We start from the raw sequence: 16256 nt of genomic DNA on the forward strand, positions 1-16256 counted from the left end.
CTTGACAGAAACGGACGTACCTTTGGAATATTAGGTGTAGAAATGCTGCTCTGGTCACTTTCTTTTTGTGGGATTTAAAATTCAAATCTGAATCAATAATCTGCAGGAACTCAGCAGGTCAGGCAGCATCTATGGGGAGGAACAAAGCAGCACTTTTTGGGGCCAAAACCCTTCATCAATGCATATTTCAGTAATGCTGCGTCAGGATTGTCATTGCTTATGATATGAACAAGGGGAATGCAGAACTTCCCTGCCCTTTCTTGCCATAGATCTTTGAGGATTTTGCAAAGATAAATGGAACCTGTTTTAAGACAATAAGTCATTGGAGCAGAATTATGGCATCCAGCCCATCAAATAGATCTTCTCGGTCAGTGGAGCACTATGGGAACCTTGGGTCCAGCTATCTGCACTTGTCTGAAAGCCAACAGCTTCTGGGCTAGAGGCAAGTTTTCGGTTTCACGGACTCAGGAACTTAGTGACTTTGTTTGTAAAAAAAAATGAGGTCCATATAGAGGTCACATTCAGACCCACAAGCACAGAAGGCAAAGAGCAGTGCAGAAGTGCAGAAGCATTGAAGAGTGGAAGAGGTGTAGTGTAACTACATCCACAGACTGAGGGAAGGATGGCTACCAATACAAAAATACCTAGTAGCTTCACGCATAGTTTCCACACAAAGAAAGTTAACCTTTCATCAAGTAACAATAGGACCCACTGGGCAGAAATACGTCATTTAAAGCAAGATCTAAGATTAGTTTTCGTTATCACATGTACACTGAAACATACAATGAAACGCGTCATTTGTGTTAAATCAAATCAGCGATGATTGTGCAGCGCATATGTTGCCACACTTCCAGTGGCAACAAGCACGCCAATAACTCACCTACCCTAACCCGTCATTCTTTGTAACGTGCGAGGAAAGCACTGCACCCAGAAGAAACCCACATGGTATAAGCTCCTTACAGACCGCAGCGGGAATCGAACCCTGCTCTTACAGCTGGTGCTGTAAAGCATCGCGCTAACCTTGACATCGATATTCTGAAGCATGAACTTCTCTTATTTCTAATAGACGTTTGGATTTGACAATTGTGGAGGACTCGTATGTAAGGTGAGAGGGGGGTAAGTTCAAGGGAGATGTGCAGGACAAGTTTTTTTTTAGGTGGGATGGGTGGGTACCAGGGATTGTGGTGGAGAGAAATTCAAAAGAGTATTCAAGAGGCTCCTCTAAGAGGACCACAACCTTGTCATTGGGTTTGGAGGCTTGCATGCCTCAATGACCTGCAGAGCTATATTGGCTGGAGTCAGGGATTTATGCTTTGGCTGTTGGTAGGCTCACCCATTCCAAACAGGTCAAAGGGTAGAGGCCAGACTAAAACTGGTCCACTGGTCCTGCTGGATCAGGGATTCAGCTCAAAGCTAACAACCCTGACTGGTCAAAAAAAATTGTTATGGAAACAGCAATGAAGAATCCTTTATCTGGACAGAGATGGAGGACATTCCTTGTTGCCCTAAACCCCAGTGGCATAATCGGCAGTTAAAAAATTCAAGAGACTCTTAGATAGGCACTTGAATGTTGAGGAGATTGAGGAATAAGCTCATCATAGAGGCAGAAAGAATTAACTTAGGGCATTTAATTACCAGTTTAAATGGTTCAGCACAACATCACGAGTCAAGGGGTTATTCCTGTGCAGTTCTATGCTCTAGTTCCCGTTACTGGGACATCCATGCATGTCAGAATGATGCAGCTGATTGGTTTGGAGTTCTCCCACTCATCAGGAAGTGAAAGGCGGGCAGTATAAAATTACATTTTACCCATGATACCAAAAGCACGGTAATAACTGGGGCATACATATGGCATTACGGCTGAAGAAGTTAAATAGTTATGACTTTTCAAAAAAAAAAATCATCAAAATTCTTGACCAATGTTTGAGACGTTATATATTTAATCAACAGCAAACATAACTAATGTAGAAGGGCAAAGGGTTTGTAAACGTTAAGAACCTTGCACACTAAGTGCTTAATCAGTCTGACCTACCAAACTGTTAATTGACCTTTTAAAATGGAGCAGCGACGTTCCTGTGTAGGACAACGTCTTTGTTCAAAGCATTTTCACAGACTTAGTCTAATACAGAGAGAGGAAGTAAAGTTAAGAGATTCATGCTATAAGACACCAAACTTGCCTATACAGTACATTGTTATATTTTGATTTTTATACAAAAGGTAACATTTAGTAAAAATATTCCATTTGATCTTGTAATTTACATATCAAAGTTCCGGCTGGATACAGGGCACTTTCTGCTAACCCCTTTCCCAAGCTAAAGATATTTCTTTCCATTGTAATATTTTTAATACAAGTTATAAGGTGAACAATTTTGTCATTTAATTACATGAGGATTGTAGAACAGGCTAAGCAAACAGCGGTTGTTAACGATCTGCACCATTAAATTAGACTCACTTCACCAGACTTAGCTCTGGAGACGAATACATTGTACAAGTTAATACCTAATTACTGAGAAGTAAATTGTAATAAAAATAAATAATTTAATATATTACAGAACATTTTCATTGGTTACATGCTTAGCTTAAAAACAGACCTACGTGATGTATACACAGTTGTTCAAAAAGTGAAAAGAAGATTTGATTGATTATATGCCAAAAATTGTACTTTTTCTATGTGGAGTTTACATGGGAATTAGGCTAAATCAACAGGTTATAAGATTACGGGCCAGAACCATGCTAAAGTACGACGCAGATTAGTCTTTGTATGTTATACAACACAGTAAAAGGGAGAATGTGCAGAAAGATACTTCAATAAATATAGTTGTCAAGAACATACACCTTATATAATCCTCAGTTCAATATAAGCGGTTCTAAAAGTATCTTCGGCACACTGGCATCTCATCTCATCAGGTCAGCAGGATTTTACACCTCTCAGGAAAATTGAAGCAGTTGGCACCATCCTCTGGTTAACAAGCTGATGTCTAGATGAAGCTACCAGAAAATACCTTGCATGGCAGAGTAGTTGCTTGCTCATTTGGTGGCTGAAGTGCTGACCACAGTAATTGGTTGTTTTGTACCAGGTCGGACCGTGAAGGTCTTTCCATGAAATTGTGAAAACTTTGTACTGTGGAAGCTGGAAAGAAAGAAAAAAGATTTATAAAAGCTTGTATTTTCTTTTCCAACTGTCACCTCCCAGCTTCTTACATTGCCCCCCCCCACCCCCTTCCCACCACATCCCACCTTCCCGTCGTCAGGTTTCACCTAACACCTACCAGCTCCAAACACATTTTCCCCTGTGTAGATGCTGCCTGACCTGCTGAGTTCCTCCAGCATTTTGTGTGCATGGATCTGGATTTCCAGCATTTGCAGAATCTCACGTGTTTATACTTTCTTTCAGACTTTGTAAATGTTACAAATCTTATCATTAATAGAGTGACAGGGTGAACTGGCTCAGTTACCAGTGCTATGTGCACAGTTAATTCATAATTCACAGCAAGATAAAACTCAAGACACCTTCACTTTCAGAAATTCTATAGCGATCGCTAATATTGAAATGTGAAAATACTATAATCTATTTTTAAAATGAAAAATCAGCAAGAATCATTTTATATAATCAAGTTGTATAAATGTATGAATTGTAAATAATTATATAAATTTCAAGGCATAGAAGACCCTAGACCCGATGTGGGTGAATGAGATTACTATATTTGGGTTCATGGGTGTCGAGGCGGAGATGCGTCTCTACCAAAGGAGGTGTAAGGCACTCCCTCCCTCCGCTAGCCTGCAGGTCACCCTTGGACAAGGTGTAGCACCTGCTTAGCCCCCAATCAGGGTCACGTGAAGCCATGGGAGCAGGTGGGGGATGGTTGTATGAGCAGCTGGTGCAGATCACAAGTCCTGGATTGTCTAACTCCAGGCAGACAATCTCTGAAGAGTATTGATAACGGCCGGGGTCACCCATCTTGTAAAGACACTGCCCAGAAGGTGGCAATGGCAAACCACTTCTGCAGAAAACTTTGCCAAGAACAATCATGGTCATGGGAAGACCATGATCATCCACATCATATAACATGGCACATAATGATGATGATAATAGCTGGATGCAAGACTCTGGTATAGCATTGTGGGCTGAAGGGCCTGTATTGTGCTGTAGGTTTTCTATGTTACTATAGAATATAGAACATCACAGCACAGGCACAGGCACTAGCCCACAATGTTGTGCCAATCAAATAGCCAGCTAATCCCTTCTGTCTACACAATATTCCTATCTAAATGTCTCTTAAAAGTCCCTAATGTATCAGCCTCTACCACCCCTCAGGGCTGCGTACTGAGTCCCCTCCTCTACTCCCCATATTACCATGACTGTATTGCCACCCACAGCTCCAAACTGCTAATTCAATTTGCCAACAACACTATATTGATTGGCCTTATCTCAAACAATAATGAGGTGGCCCACAGGGAAGAGGTCATATCTCTGACACAGTGGTGTCAAGAAAACAACCTCTCCCTCAATGTCAAAACTCTCTAGACTCTGGGCAGGTCCCAGCGGATTGGAAGACAGCAAATGTCACGCCACTTTTTTAAAAAAGGATGTAGGCAAAAGACGGGCAATTATAGGCCAGTTAGCTTAACATCTGTAGTCGGGAAAATACTTGAAGCTGTCATTAAGGAAGAAATAGCGAAACATTTAGAAAGGAGTGTTTCCATTAGACAGATGCAGCATGGATTCAGAAAGAGCAGGTCCTGTTTGACAAACTTACTGGAGTTCTTTGAGGACATAATGAGTGCAGTGGATAGAGGAGAACAGGTGGATATCGTGTACTTGGATTTCCAGAAGGCGTTTGATAAGGTGCCGCACAAGAGACTTATAAATAAGATATGGATGCATGGAGTCAGAGGAAGTGTATTGGCATGGATAGTGGATTGGTTAACCAATAGAAGGCAGAGAGTTGGTATAAATGAGTGTTTCTCCAGTGGGCAGTCAGTGGTGAGTGGGGTGCCACAGGGGTCGGTGCTGGGCCCGCAGCTGTTTACCATTTACATTGATGATTTGGAAGAGGGGACTGAGTGTAGCGTAGCAAAATTTGCTGATGACACTAAACTGAGTAGAAAAGGAAATTGTACAGAGAATGTGGAGAGTCTGCAGAGGGATATAGATAGGTTAAGTGAGTGGGCCAAGGTCTGGCAGATGAAACACAACATTGGTAAATATGAGTTCATCCACTTTGGAAGGAATAATAGAAGAGCAGACTATTATTTAAATGGTGAAAGATTGCAGCATGCTGTTGTGCAGAGGGACTTGGGAGTGCTTGTTCATGAATCGCAAAAAGTTGGCTTGCAGGTACAATAGGTTATTAAGAAGGCAAATGGAATGTTGGCCTTCATTGCTAGAGGGATTGAGTTCAAGAGCAGGGAGGACATGCTGCAACTATACAGGGTACTGGTGAGGCTGCACCTGGAGTACTGTGTGCAGTTCTGGTCTCCTGACTTGAGGAAGGATATACTGGTTTTGGAGGCAGTGCAGAGGTGGTTCACCAGGTTGATTCCAGGGATGAAGGGGTTAACCTATGAGGAGAGATTGAGCCGCCTGGGATTATTCTCTCTGGAGTTCAGAAGAATGAGAGGGGATCTTATAGAAACATATAGAATTTTGAAAGGGATAGATAAAATAGAAGTAGGGAAGTTGGTTCCATTGGTAGGTGAGACTAGAACTAGGGAACATTGCCACAAGATTCAGAGGAGAAGATTTAGAACGGAGATGAGAAGAAACTGTTTTTCCCGGAGAGTGGTGAACCTGTGGAATTCTCTGCCCAGGGAAGCAGTTGAGGCTTCCTCTCTAAATATATTTAAGAAAGAGTTAGATAGATTTTTACATAGTAAGGGAATTAAGGATCATGGGGAAAAGGGAAGTAGATGGAGCTGTGTTTATGGACTGGTCGGCCATGATCTTATTGAATGGTGGGGCAGGCTCGATGGGCTGGATGGCCTACTCCTGCTCCTATTTCTTATGTTCTTATATCACAAAACCAAAGGAGCTGGTTGTGGATTACAGGAGGAATGGAGACAGGCTAACCCCTATTGACATCAATGGATCTGGGGTTGAGAGGGTAAACAGCTTCACATTCCTCGGCATCCACATCACCGAAGACCTCACGTGGCCTGTACACACCAGCTGTGTGGTGAAAAAGGCACAACAGTGCCTCTTTCACCTCAGATGGTTGAGGTAGTTTGGTATGGGCCCCCAAATCCTAAGAACTTTCTACAGAGGTGTAATTGAGAGCATCCTGACTGGCTGTATCACTACCTGATATGGGACCTGTACCTCCCTTAATCACAGGACTCTGCAGAGAGTGGTGCGGACAGCCCAGCGCATCTGTCGATGTGAACTTCCCATGATTCAGGACATTTACAAGGACAGGTGTGTAAAAAGGGCCCAAAGGATCACTGAGGACCCAAGCCATCCCAACCACAATCTATTCCGGTTTCTATCATTCGGGAAGCAATACCGCTGCATATAAGCCAGGACCAACAGGCTTCAGGACATCTTCTTCCACCAGGCCATCAGAATGATGAACTTATGCTGATTTGAGTGTACTCTATATTACATTGACTGTTCTATTTATTATAAATTATTATAAATTACTATGATTGCATATGGCACATTTAGATGGAGACGTAACATAAACATTTTTACTTCTCATGTATGTGAAGGATGTAAGAAATAAAGTCATTTCAATTTAATTCACCCCAGGCAGCACATTTCAGGCACCTACCACTCTGTAATTTTATTTTTTTAAAAACACCCTTTTCCTTTGACATTAGCCCCTCTAATGTATAACCAGGCTTCACTATGGAAGACACTAGCTGTATGGTGGAAGTTCCAGGTGTCAGGGGTCATTAAGTATGTGAAGTTACCATTACTAGAGAGAAGGTTCTTGGGAAACTGAGAGGTCACCTAGACCAGACTGTGTACATCCCAGGGTTCTGAAAGAGGAGGCTGAAGAAACTGTGGAGACATTAGTAATGATCTTTCAAGAATCACTAGATCCTGGAATGGTTCTGGAAGACTAGAATAATTGCAATGGTCACTCCATTCTTCAAGAAAGAGAGGCAGAAGAAAGGAGATTATAGGCCAGTTGGTCTGACGTCAGTGGTTAGGAAGATGTTGGAGTTGATTGTTAAGGATGTGGTTTTGGCACATGATAAAATAGGCCACAGTCAGCATGGTTTCCTCAAGGGAAAGTCTTGCCTGACAAATCTGTTGGAATTCTTCGAAGAAGTAACAAGCAGGATAGACGATGGAGAATTGGTTGATGTTGTGTACTTGGATTTTCAGAAGGCCTTTGACAAGGAGCCACACATGAGGCTGCAAGGTATTACAGGAAAGATACTACCATGGGTAAAGCAGTGATTGATTGGCAGGAGGCAAGGAGTAGGAATAAAGCAAGTCTTTCCTGGCTGGCTACCGGTGACTAGTGGTGTTCCACAGAGGTTTATGTTGGGACCCATTCTTCTTATATCTCAATGATTTCGATGATGGAATTGATGGCTTTGTTGCAAAGTTTGCAGAGATATGAAGATAGGTGGAGGGGTAGGTAGTTTTGAGGAAGCTGAGAGGCTACAGAAGGGCTTAGATAGATTAGGAAAACAGGCAAAGAAACAGCAGAAGGAATACAGTGTTGGGAAGTGTACGGTCATGCACTTTGGTAGAAGAAATGGCAGGGTTGACTATTTTCAAAATGGAGAGAAAATACAAAAATAACTGAGACACATAGGGATTTGGGAGTCCTTGTGCAGGATTCCCAAAAGGATAATTTGCAGGTTGAGTCTGTGGTGAGGAAGGTAAATGCAATGTTAGCATTCATTTCTAGAACTAGAATATAAAAACAAAGAGTTTTTATGCAGTTTTGGGCCCCATATCTTAGAAAGGATGTGCTGAAACTGGAGAGGGTTCAAAGGAGGTTCATGAAAATGATTCCAGGATTAAACAGCTTGTCATATCAAGAGTGTCTGATGGCTCTGGGCCTGTATTCACTGAAATTTACAAGAATGAGGGGTGACTTAATTGAAACCTGTCAAATGAAACCTTGATAGAGTGGATGTGGAGAGGATGTTTCCTATGGAGGGGGAGTCTAAGACCAGAGGACAGCCGCAAAATGGAGGGCCATCCTTTTAGGACGGAGATGAGAAGGATGAGATGAGAGGGGCAAATCTGTGGAATTATTTGCTTCAGGCAGCTGGGAAGGCCATTTTTATGTATATTTAAAGTAGAAGTTGATAGATTCTTGATTGGTCAGGACATGAAGAGATGGTGGGGGAGGCAGGAGATTGGGCTGAGAGAAAAAATGGATTGGCTATGATGAAAAGGCGCAGCAGATTTGATGGGCCAAATGGCCTAATTTTGCTCCTATATCTTATGGTCTTATAACAGTAATAATAATAATTCTACACATATTACGACCGATGCGTTATTATGGATAAGATAATCCATTATAACTGTCCAGATATAATACAGGATGAACAAGCAAGAACAACTTACTTAATAGACATAGCCATTTCAAACACACATAACTTACAGAAATCAATAATTGGAAAAACACCAGAAACATGGTGAATTAAAAGAGAAAATTGAAAGGCTATGGAACATGAACAGGTATACATTGCCCCAATAGTAATATCTACAACTGGTATCATCCCAAAGTCACTACACAATAGCATTAAACAATGAGGGCTACACAGCAATATTTATGTAAAGCTCCTGAAAGCCACAATACTAAACACCACCAGAATAAAGTTCCTAGCAACTGAGAAATGAGTGTGCTTGATATGAATGAGCCCATACCTCAGGCTTTACCAGCTTGAGATGAGAAAGTATGTTTTTATAAGAATAATAACTTTATATATATATATATATATATATATATATAGCACCTTTCATACATGAGGACGCAGGCTCAAAATGCTAAACATAGATTGCATGGTAGTGTAGTGGTTAGCACAATACAGGCGACCCAGGTTCAATTCCCACTGCTGCTTGTAAGGAGTTTGTATGTTCTCCCCGTGACCTTGTGGGTTTCCTCTGGGTGCTCTGGTTTTCCCCCCACAGTCTAAAGACATACATGTTGATAAATCATTGTAAATTGTCCTTTGATTAGGCTAGGATTAAATTGAGGGATTGCTGGCCAGCATGGTTTGAAGAGTGGAAGGGATTATAATATAATCGAATATACCAAATTATATAAATACGTATAAATCAACATTCATCGGTATTAAGTGATGCCATAAGTAGACCAAATTAGATTATTTATAGATTATATTTTATGTATTTTATTATATCTTATAAATAGAAAATCTATAGGCTACACAGACTCTGAGAAATGTTTTTATGGATTTTGGCCGTGTCATTTTCCAGTAATCCCATGGTCTTTTGGTGATACTGTTTACATGCACAATTCTCCAGCCCCCAGTTCAGTGACACTCACTGAATTAAAATCTGCCACTGATCACTTCTCAACAGAAAAGGGGAAAAAGTCTAAAAGTAAACATTTCACTTTATTTGCATTCTTCAATAAATCATTTAGCTTTGATAATCAAAAGTTTTTTTTAAAAAAATTATGTTTCTACAATAAATGTTAAATGACTATTTGCAAAAAATGGCCTGGTATGGAAGCATCAATGCTCCTGAACAGAAAATCCTACAAAGAGTAGAGGGTATGGCCCAGTCCATCACAGGTAAGCCCTCCCCCCATTCAGCACATCTACACAGAGAGCTGTCACAGCAAAGCAGCATCTATCATCAGGGACCTCTGCCACCCAGGCCATGTTCTCTCCTCACTGCTGCCATCAGGAAGGAAGTAAAGGAGCTGTAGGACTCACACCACCGGGTTCAGGGGCAGTTATTACCCCTCAACCATCAGACTCTTGAACCAGAGGGGATAACTTCACTCAATTTCACTTGCTCCAACCCTGAACTGTTCCCACAACCTATGGACTCAGTTTCAAGGACTCTTCACCTCATGTTCTCAATGTTTATTTATTTATTATTATTTCTTTCTTTTTGTATTTGCACAGTGACTGAATGCCCTATGCAGTCTATCATTGATTCTATTACAATTATTCTATTATGGATTTATTGAGTACGCCTGAAAGAAAATAAATCTCAGGGCTGTATATGGTGACGTATATGTGATATTTGTTAATAAATTTACTTTGAACTTTGTGATAAAAACTACTTTTCATTGTGAATATTTATAAGCAATTGATTAAGAGATGCCCTAAGCAGTATTAGTCACAATCTACCTCATTATGACCTCACACCTCATTGTCAACCTGCCTGTTATGGAGCACTTTTTTCTGAATCGTTACTGCTTTTGTTTTGTGCTACCTCAATGGACTGTGCAAAGAAATTATCTGTATGAACAACACACCAAACAAGTTTTTCACTGTCTCTCAATACGTGTGACATTTATAAACCTATTCCAACCTGTCTGTTTTAGGACTGTTGACCGAGAGCTCAGCATGGGCCAGACCACCAAAAAACCACTTCTGTTCTTCATCAGAACAGTGCAGTATGTTTGTTATAGAAAGCCATCTCCCGACACAATGTTTAGGAGCTCAGCTTAACACCTCACACATAGGAGCAGAACCAGGCCATTCAGCCCATCAATTCTGCTCCACCATTCAATCATGGCTGACTTATTTTCCCTCTCAACTCCATTCTCCTGCCTTCTCCCCACAACCTTTGAATCTGCAAATGCAGGAAATCCAGAGCAACACACAAATCACACAGATATGGAAGCAGATTAAGGAAATGTGTAAAAATAATAGGGTTGTTGTCTTGGGGGATTTCAATTTCCTTAATATAAACTGGGGCCTTCTTAGTGGGAGGGGTTCATATGGGCAAGAATTTGTTAAGCGTATCCAGGAGGGTTTATTAAATCAATATGGGACGGTCCAGAAAGAGGAGGGGCTGTACTGGACCTGGTGTTGGGTAATGAGCCTGGCCAGGTGAGTGAGCCATTAGGGAACAGTGTCCACAACTCCTTAACTTTCAGGATAGCTAGAAATAAGGATAGGTATGGTGTTTGATAAAGAGTAGAGCAAATTACAAGACTAGAACTAAGAAGAATTAATTGGAACACTTTTTTTCTGGCACGTCCACAGCAGACTTGTGGAGGGTGTTTAAAGATCTATTGCAGAGAGTACAGGAAAAGTATATTCCTGTTAGAAGAAAGGACAAGGATGGAAAGATTAGAGATGCCCAGAGAGATAATGAATTTAGTCAAGAAGAAGAAAAAGTATGTAAATCTTCGGAAGCTGGGATCAAATGGAATGCATGAAGATTATAAAGAAATCAGAAAAGAACTAAAGAAGGGAATTATGAAAGCCAGAAGTGACCATGAAAGATCCTTGGCAAGTAGAAATAAAATGAATTCCAAACACTCTATACATAGATCAAGAGCAAGAGAATAAGTAGGGGGAGGGTAGGACCAACTCCAGGATAACGAGGGGAACACTTGCTTGGATGCGGGAAGGTGAGTGAGATACTTAATGAATACTTTGCTTCAGTATTTACCAAGGAAAAGGATATGGAGGACCAGGAGATCAGTGCTGAGGTCAAGGAGGAAGAAGTGTTAGGCCTCCTAATGAGTATTACGGTGGATAAGTCCCCAGGGCCTGATGGAATTTACCCCAGGTTATTGAAGGAGGCAAGAGACAAGATTGCTAGGCCTTTGACCAGTATTTTCACATCCTCTCTAGCCATAGGCAAGGTCCCAGAGGACTGGCAGCGGGCTAATGTTGTACCTTTATTTAAGAAGGGATCAAGGGAAAATCCAGGGAACTATAGACAGGTGAGTCTCACGTCGTTAGGGAAATTGCTGGAGAAAATTCTTAGGGGTAGGATATATGAGTATTTGGAAACACTTGGCCTAATTAGGGAGAACCAGCATGGCTTTGTGTAGGGCAGGTCGTGCCTTACCAACCTGATTTGAGTTTTTTTGACAAGATGATGAGAGATGGATGAGGGTAGGGCAGTGGATGCTGTCTACATGGATTTTAAAAAGGTGTTTGACAAAGTCCCTCATAGGAGGCTAATCCAGAAGGTTAAGATGCATGGGGTCCATGATGAATTGGCTGCTGGGATTCAGAACAGCCTTGCGCATTGAAGACAAAGGGTAATAATGGCTGATGGGACTTATTCAAACTGGAGGTCTGTAGTTAGTGGAATTCCACAGGGATCGGTGCTGGGACCTCTGCTGTTTGTGATGTATACAAATGACCTGGTTGAAAATGTAGATGGGTCGGTTAGTAGTCTGCGGATGATACCAAGATCAGTAGAGTTGTGGATAGTGTAGAAGTCTGGCAACAAATACTATGCAATATAGATCTGTTGCAGATATGGGCAGAGAAATGGCAGATGGAGATTAAACCAGATAAATGTGAGCTGTTGCACCTTGCTAGGGCAAATGCATGCATGCAGTACACTGTTAAGGGCAAGATCCTTAACAGTGTTGCTGAGCAGAGAGATCTTGGGATCCAAGTTCATAGCTCCATGGAAGTGGCTACACAGGTCGATAGGGTGGTTAAGAAGGCTTATGGAATGCTTGCTTTTAATAGTCGAGGCACTGAGTTCAAAAGTCAGAGGAGGTTATGTTGCAACTTTATAAAACTCTAGTCAGGCGAGGATTGCGTACTGTTCTGGTTGCCCCACTATAGGAGGGACGTTGAGGCTTTGGAGAGGGTGCAGAAGAGGTTTAGCAGGACGCTGCCTGGTTTGGAGGGCACGTGCTATCGTGAGAGGCTGGACAAACTTGGGCAGTTTTCTCTGGAGGGCTGGAGGCTAAGGGAAGATCTGATAGGGGTTTATAAGATCATGAGAGGCCTAACTAGAGTAGATAGGGAGTATTTTCTCCCCCAGGGCAGATATGTTCAATACCAGAGGGCACGCATTGAAGGTGAGAGGGAGTAGGCTCAGGGGGGATGTGAGGAGTAAGTTTTCTTACTCAGACAGTGGTGGACGCCTGGAATGCTCTGCCTGGTGTGGTGGTAGAGGCAAATGCATTAGAGGCTTTTAAGAGCCCGTTAGATAGACACATGAAGGTTAGGAAGACTGAGGGATAGGGACATTGTGTAGGTAAGGAGGGATTAGCTTTTGGAGGTTGTTGATTTACTTTTTAGCTGGTTCAGCACAACATTGTGGGCCGAAGGGCCTATTCTTGTGCTGTACTGTTCTATGCTCTAAAATGCTAGAGGAACTCAGCAGATCAGGCAGCATCTAAGGAGCAGTACACACAGTCGATGTTTCAGGCCAAGACCCTCGATCCAGACTGGGAAGGGAAGGGAAGGGAAGGGGAAGAAAGCAGAATAAGGTGGGGCATGGGGAAGGAGTACGAGCTGGTAAGCACTCATGCTTTGCACTGTTGGGTTCTGGTGTGCTGCTTCTCTCCCTCAGCACTGCACCGGAGCCTCACAGATGTAAAGGACCTCCTTGAAACACAGGTAGAAGTTGGTCAACTTCTCGAGCACTGGATTCGATGAGTTATTCAGGAGTTGAGATGTAAAGGATGTAAAGATGTAAACAGATTAAAGAACTTCCTTGAAACACTAGGTAGAAGTTGCTTAGAAATAGCAGATGACCAAACTCACCTTTTAGACCCCGCATCTGACTGGGTGCTTAAAGTCTGCACCTTGGACTGCAGTTCACCAATAAGATTACTCTTTGCCAACAGACCGTTCGGTGATATTCTAGCCTCTGATTGTTTCTGGTCCAGTCTTGGCACATTTCTGTCGTGTGCTTTAGCCAGAAGGTGGTTGGAAATATGAAGTTTGCTGGAACCTGCATTGTTGGGCTTTGGTGCCAGCAGTGGCTTCAGTCCATTGGAGTTTGAGGCAGAAGATGTATTTATTGATGGTCTGTTAATGAGGTGGGTGCTTATACTTGCTGGGCTGTTACGGTGAGGGGATGTCCAATGACCACCCCTTTCGTAGGTGGGTCCTTGTACAGAGGGGCTCGAGCTGTCTGACCAGGCAGCTGCTCGAGGTTCCCTGCTCCCTTCTCGCTCCGATTCCGTGGAAGCACTCCCACTGTCATCGTCGTTGGAAAATTCCGCAGGCGGCGGCAGGAACGGGAGTGGGAATTCTTCATTGTTTTCGTCACTGAAGAGAGGAGGAGGCGGAAGCAAGAGCGAGGACATGTCTTCGTCTTTGTGGGAGCTTTCGAGTTCAGCAACCCTGGGGAAGGAAAACTCAGACAAGTTCAAGCTCCTTTCTGCACCCCCGCGAAGGATGTCACCATCTCCATCCTCGCTTGGTGGCGTAATGTCTGGCTCTCCCAGTGACAACTGCTTCCGGTAATTCGATCGCGGCATGATTTGGAATGAATTTGGATTGGTTGACTTAATGTACCGATTGCCCCCAATGGATAGGGTTGGGGCATCCGAGGGAGATTTGGGAGCTTTGTTTTTCAGGTCTCGCTGCTTGGCAGCCATTAGAAGGGCTAGCGGTGAGCGTGGTTCAGCACCGTGCTTCGAGCCCCATCGAGCTGGTTCTGGCAAAGAATCCGGTAAATCTGCGGTTCTGGCAGCCGGGAAACTTGGCTTGACATACGGGAAATCTGACAAGTCACTTCCTGAGGAACTTGGGCTTTCAAAGTCACCCGCTTCGCTGGGCTCTCTTCTCTCTTCTTCTCTAGGCCTCCCAGAAATGGGCAGATTGGTGAAAGTTTGATTGTTGTTTGAATCCTGAATTTGGTTTGATCCAGCCTGATGAACGTCAACATTACCATTCCAGTGGTTCTCAGTCGGATCTGAGGCAAGGTAGTCCACAGGTAGATAGGCAGGAATGTTTGGTCCCGATTTGGGCTGAACCACCGTCTGGCTCCTGCGAGCTGGTTTCTGCGGTCTGGATGCACTGGGATCTGCCTGTGCTTTGTTCATGACTGGATATTCACCACTTCCTTCCATTACCATCTTCTGGTGCACAGCAGGATCCACTGGGTAGGGCTTTGCATCTTGCATGACGATCATAGATTTGCCTCTCACCTTGCGGTCACTCTCCGCCGAGGCTTCCGGCCCGGTAACCGGATCGGAGAATCCGTAGAGCTTCGCTGTTGCCTTGGGGTTGAAGGTGGATGCAACTTTTGATGGGTCGGATGGGTCAGCCAGGAAGGAAATGGTGTTCGAGGTGGCGATCTGCGAAGAGCTGGGCCCAAACGGCGAGTGTCGCTCAGGTTTCGGGGGGTGCATTAGATCCCTCTGTGGAGGAGGAGGGGGCTGTTTTTTAGGGGGTCTAATGTGACTGCCCCTTGAGGTTTCACTGTGCACCTTAGAATAGTCAGTTGGTGGAAGAACAGGGGGGGTTGCTCTGGGGTACTGGCCAGTCATTGGAAGGGGTTTTTGAGGGGCCATCAGAGGAGGTGCTGGGGGAGCGGACAGGGGAGGTGCCAGGGGAATCGCCGCCGGGGGTGGCAGGTGGATGTTGTCAGGGAGTGGGCTGGGTGCCGGAAGGTTTGGGAGTTGCTGCAGATGGCTGGCGTGGTGAGGGGGTGGTGGGGGTGGGGCGATGCTGGGGGGCGGCGGGACGGCCAGCTCGTAAGGCAGGTGGCCGCTGTGCGGACTCTGTACCGGAGGTGGCGGGGGAGCCATTGGTGGGGGGGGGCGGGGGAGCCATGGGGGGAGGGGGTGGGATCCACTCGTCATCTGCGCTGGCCATTCCGTTGCCGTAGCCTCCGAGGCTCAGCTGGTCAATGCCGGGCTTTCCGTCATTACCTGTGGAATAGGAACACTGTGATGAGTTCATATTTCAGATTCAAAACTGCTTCAGTACGCACGTTTGGAGAACAAAATGATTGTTCCAGATCCGATGCTGATTAAAAATCACTAAGCATAAAGAATACGATACAAAAGCACACAATAAATAAAAATAAAAGCAACCCTATAAATGACAATGTACAAGTTCTATACATAGACTGATTGTATACACAATATTTCCTGAGGAAGAAGGGCTCCTTACTCATTCAGAATCCAGTCTACATTCCCCCACCATTGTCTCAGACAAAGAATGTTTTGTTAGCTTCTGACTCTCAGCTTCCCCCCACTGTCCCGGTTTTACAGGCCCACATCTCCACTGACTCCCAGCCGAGGAATGGGCCATTCAGCCCATTTCACACTGTCTGCACCCACCCCATCTCCTGGGCCACCTTCCTCTAATCCCAATAAACTGATCCCAAGCAGTTTAGTGTTGACTTCAGGAGAAGGAAA

The 16256-nt window shown here is 43.7% G+C and overlaps 1 protein-coding gene across 1 annotated transcript; it reads right to left on the reverse strand.

The window, feature by feature from the left end:
* Positions 1-1917: 1917 nt before the first annotated feature.
* Positions 1918-15638, reverse strand: LOC140717363 (uncharacterized). Its single transcript, XM_073030877.1, has 2 exons — positions 13645-15638; positions 1918-3130 (listed from the first exon to the last, which is right to left on the reverse strand). The coding sequence occupies exons 1-2, from the start codon at positions 15402-15404 to the stop codon at positions 3028-3030; spliced, it is 1863 nt and encodes a 620-aa protein (XP_072886978.1). The 5' UTR covers positions 15405-15638; the 3' UTR covers positions 1918-3027.
* Between the last annotated feature and the right edge of the window lie 618 nt (positions 15639-16256).

The sequence above is a fragment of the Hemitrygon akajei genome, chromosome 27 (assembly GCF_048418815.1).
Source record: "Hemitrygon akajei chromosome 27, sHemAka1.3, whole genome shotgun sequence".
In the NCBI taxonomy this organism is placed as follows: domain Eukaryota; kingdom Metazoa; phylum Chordata; class Chondrichthyes; order Myliobatiformes; family Dasyatidae; genus Hemitrygon; species Hemitrygon akajei.

Coding starts and splice junctions, on each gene's coding strand:
- LOC140717363 (XM_073030877.1), bottom strand. CDS start 15,404: ATGGCCCCTCAAAAACCCCTTCCAATGACTGGCCAGTACCCCAGAGCA. Junction 3,131..13,644: donor TCAGATGCGGGGTCTAAAAG/GTGAGTTTGGTC, acceptor CTTTCTTTCCAG/CTTCCACAGTACAAAGTTTT.